General features: G+C 35.0%; 1 protein-coding gene across 2 annotated transcripts; it reads left to right on the top strand.

Annotated features, from left to right (window-relative positions):
• Positions 1–509: 509 nt before the first annotated feature.
• On the top strand, positions 510–2,628 carry LOC113861470 (transcription factor MYB61-like). Of its 2 annotated transcripts, XR_003504233.1 has the most exons (4): positions 510–740; positions 860–989; positions 1,080–2,233; positions 2,520–2,628. XR_003504233.1 is itself a non-coding variant. In XM_027494298.1 (3 exons), exons 1-3 carry the CDS (start codon positions 608–610, stop codon positions 2,104–2,106), a joined length of 1,290 nt encoding a protein of 429 aa, XP_027350099.1. In that variant the 5' UTR covers positions 510–607; the 3' UTR covers positions 2,107–2,296. The 2 variants fall into 2 exon arrangements, 1 of the variants encoding a protein (XP_027350099.1); XM_027494298.1 differs by lacking the exon at positions 2,520–2,628 and having other exon boundaries at positions 1,080–2,296.
• The last annotated feature ends 1,330 nt before the right edge of the window (positions 2,629–3,958 follow it).

Raw genomic sequence — 3,958 nt, 5'->3', positions numbered from 1 at the left:
GCATTATAGCAATTACCCACCAAAAATTGGCATATAGCTATCTATAGGATTTGATTCAAGAAAAAAAAAATATTATTTGCATGTTATTCTCTTTACATAGCTCTTGCACCTTTTTTAAAAAATAAAATAAAAAACATACTAATTTTAACCTACTCTGTCTTTATCTTTCTTTACAAAAAAGGTAAAAATATGAATCCACAGATAACAAAATTGTTGAGAAAATGCAAGTGGGACATTCACATATAAGTCAAACCATATGATCCTCTTTGATGGTGTCTTATATATCCATGGGATAGATGAGAACAATTGCATCTGGACCGTTGGTTGGTCTTGTGGGACCCAAACAATTATGTGGAATGTCCCGTGAAGAAAAGAGAGCAAGCCAGTTCTGGAAGGTCAGATATAAATTCAAAATGACACTGTCCAATCACCCCTCTTAACATAAGCCTCCTCCTATTTATTTGATTCTCTATCAACTTACAATTTTATTTGTCAAAACCTCTTAAGCTCCAACTCTTCCCTATAATTCAAATCAAAGTTCTGTCCTTGAGAATCCACGTAGCTTCACACACAATATATATAGTTTCTCTTTTCAAAGGTAGTGCACATGGGAAGACACTCTTGCTGCTACAAGCAGAAGCTCCGTAAGGGCCTCTGGTCTCCAGAGGAAGATGAGAAGCTTTTGAATTACATCACCAAGCATGGACATGGATGTTGGAGCTCGGTTCCAAAACTAGCTGGTTGTAGTACTACTATATACATATATATTGTTTCATCACCATATCAATATAGCAGCAAGTGCACACAATAATCTTCCCTCTCTTAATCTCTCTGTGTATGTTATATATATGTGTGTCAGGTTTGCAACGGTGTGGGAAGAGCTGCAGATTAAGGTGGATAAATTATCTGAGGCCTGATTTGAAGAGAGGAGCATTCTCACAACAAGAAGAGAACTCGATCATTGAACTTCACGCTGTCCTTGGCAACAGGTAATTGTTGTTAGTTATGACTTTTGGTCATTTAGATTGTTGTTTTTGTTGCATGGTTTCTATATACATGTGCTTTGATGCTTTTGTTAGGTGGTCTCAGATTGCAGCTCAGTTACCGGGAAGAACTGACAATGAGATAAAAAATCTATGGAATTCATGCCTCAAGAAGAAGCTAAGGCAAAAAGGTATTGACCCAAACACCCACCAACCCCTCTCTGAGGTTGAGAACGACCGGGAAAACCCACTCATAGCTGACAAAAGCAACCAAAAAACCTCACTGGGATCCAATGAGGTGAGTGTTGTTGAGGCAGCAAAACCAAACCCAATAACCACTTCAATGCCTACAGAGAGATATTCCCTTGAAGTTTCCCCAAGCTCCAAGATCAACAACTGCAGCAGCACCCTAGATAGGTTTGGTACCTGTCATGACAACTCCATCCCTAGTTGCAAACCTTCTGATATGGTAGGAATGGGGTATTTCTCTTACCAGCATCTGAACTATGGATCAACCATGGGACTCACTGCAAATCCCAACACCCAACTTTGCTTCATACCAAGTTCCACTTCTTCCCAAATGATGTCATCAGAGCTCAATTCTAGCAGCATGCTCCATTCAGTGTACCCAAAGCCCACTGTTAGCCTTCAGTCCAATGATCCTTCTTCCATATCTTCTGGGGACATTGATGGGGTTCAGAACTGGGAAGCTCAAGCAAGTACCTTCAGTACTAACAACGCAACCAAAAGCAATGGAAGCAGTAGCTGCAGCATTCAACTACAAAGCAGCACTAACTTCCTTGATAGCACCGCCCTAACCTGGGGGATGCAGCAGGCAGAATCTGCAAAGGCTGAGAAAGATGCTCATTCTTCTCATGTACCCTTACAAGCTGAGCAAGAAGACATTAAATGGTGTGAGTATCTCAACACCCCCTTTTTTCTAGGAAACACAGTGCAGCATCAAACCACTCACTCTATCTACAATGATGAGGTCAAGCCAGAAACAGGCTTTATTGCAGAGGAATCAAGTACTAGTTGGCACCATAGCCAGCATTTTCAGCCTTCAGATATATATACCAAAGATCTGCAGAGATTTTCAGTGGCTTTTGGACAAACACTGTAGCGTACCAGTACTTAACACGTGGGAACTTCAAACCAAGCGAGAGAGAGAGAGAGAGAGAGGCAAGGCAAGAATGCCGACATTTCCAATGTGAAATAGGTCAGATATTTGTCGTGAGTTCTGACCACAGGTGTGTGCTGTAAATTTTTCTTTTTATAATTTTCTTTTCATATTGTAAATGTGTCTGATTTATACACCCAAAAAAAATATCTCAGCAAATCAGCGTTATGTTACGGTATAATATATTTGTGATTGATTCAAGTTTTTCCCTTCTCATCACTTTGTTCATCAAACAAACACGGGTTTTACTGCAGAACAAGACTTGTTCCAGATATTGGGTTATATTATGGATCTATATATACAATTGACAGTGAGCATTGTTTTCCAATAAGGATTTTGTTCTTATTCTGTAACAGTTGCATTTAAAGTGATGGAGCGTGCTAGTGAGTGTGACACAATTTGTATGTCCGGGATGTGATGCTTTTCAAATTGAGAATCCAGTGAAGTTGTTTTGTGTGTCAAAGGTACCATTTTTTCTTAAATGGGTGGCTATCACTGTCTCATACAGATAAATATTGTTTTCACATTTTGGACAAACCTTAGCTCACTTCCCTTTCCCCTTAATGAGTGAAGATAAGAATAGTATGATATGGTCTACTCTTCCTTTCATTTACGTCTTTCTAAACACCTTCTCAAAATCTACACAATCAAAAACTGTTGATGGTTTTAATACCCAACTGAACCATTGTAGTTTGTAGAATAGAGAAAAAGAGGCCAAAACCACTCACGCACCAAATTTATGGCACCCCACCGACTAATTCAGTTTTATGAAGGTCACAGAAGCTTATTTAACAGCTTTTTTCATATGAAGTTATCTTATGGACGCGGCGAAAGCCAAAAGTAAAAAGCAAAGGGAAATTGGATTCGTGGTTAAGAAACGAGGATGTTTCACTACATTCATAATTTTACTTGGTTACGTACATGTAAAAAGTTTTAATGTTCCACGTGAGACGTACATAACTTTCAAAGTCGTTCTGTATCTCTACTTTTTTACCCCTTTCATCTCTCCCCCATTTCTATTTCACCAGAAAAATTCTATTTATACAACATTTTATAAATTGATTAAGCAAAAAATAAATAGAGTGATACAATGAAAAAATATTGTAAAATTGCTAAAAATAACATAATTCAGTTCATTAATATTAAATATTAATAAAGAACCTAAGAGGTAGATAAAGTACAACTTACAGTGCTTGTTTGTTTTCCTGTGACAATACGGTTTGACGACAAATAATTGAGTCTTACATTTAACTAGGTTACTGTTAGAGTATTTTTATATTTTTTAAAATTAATTTTGTAGGGAATAGAATTATTCTTTAAAATTTTTTATTAATAAGTTAAATAGTGTGAAGAGCGTGGATGACAAAATTAATGGATAAACTAGTTTAAAAGTTGCTGCACAGCTAAATTCGAAAGCTAATAAACAAACTAATTAAATTATGAGTTTCTGATAAAAATAATTATTGAATTAGCTGATAAATATAAAATGATAGATAAGTACATGATTAATTATTAAATCAAAAAATGAATTTTTTTAATTATATGTATTTTTTAATTATTATAAATAAAAAAACAGATTAAATTTTAATTAGATAAAATTTATTATTTAAAAATTATGTAATTTTATTAGATATTTGTATAAATAAAATTTCAATAGTATTTCTGTTTAAAAGTTAAAATTTTAATTTTTTATTAATAAAAGTTAAAGATGAATTTTGAGTTCAGGAGAATGGAGGATTTATAAAAAAAAAATTATAAATAAAAAAAAATTTAAGTTAAAGCCAAAGAATTGAAC

The sequence above is a fragment of the Abrus precatorius genome, unplaced genomic scaffold, assembly GCF_003935025.1.
Source record: "Abrus precatorius isolate BTA unplaced genomic scaffold, Abrus_2018 Scaffold3, whole genome shotgun sequence".
NCBI classification, from domain to species: domain Eukaryota; kingdom Viridiplantae; phylum Streptophyta; class Magnoliopsida; order Fabales; family Fabaceae; genus Abrus; species Abrus precatorius.
This window is presented reverse-complemented; position numbering and strand designations above follow the sequence as displayed.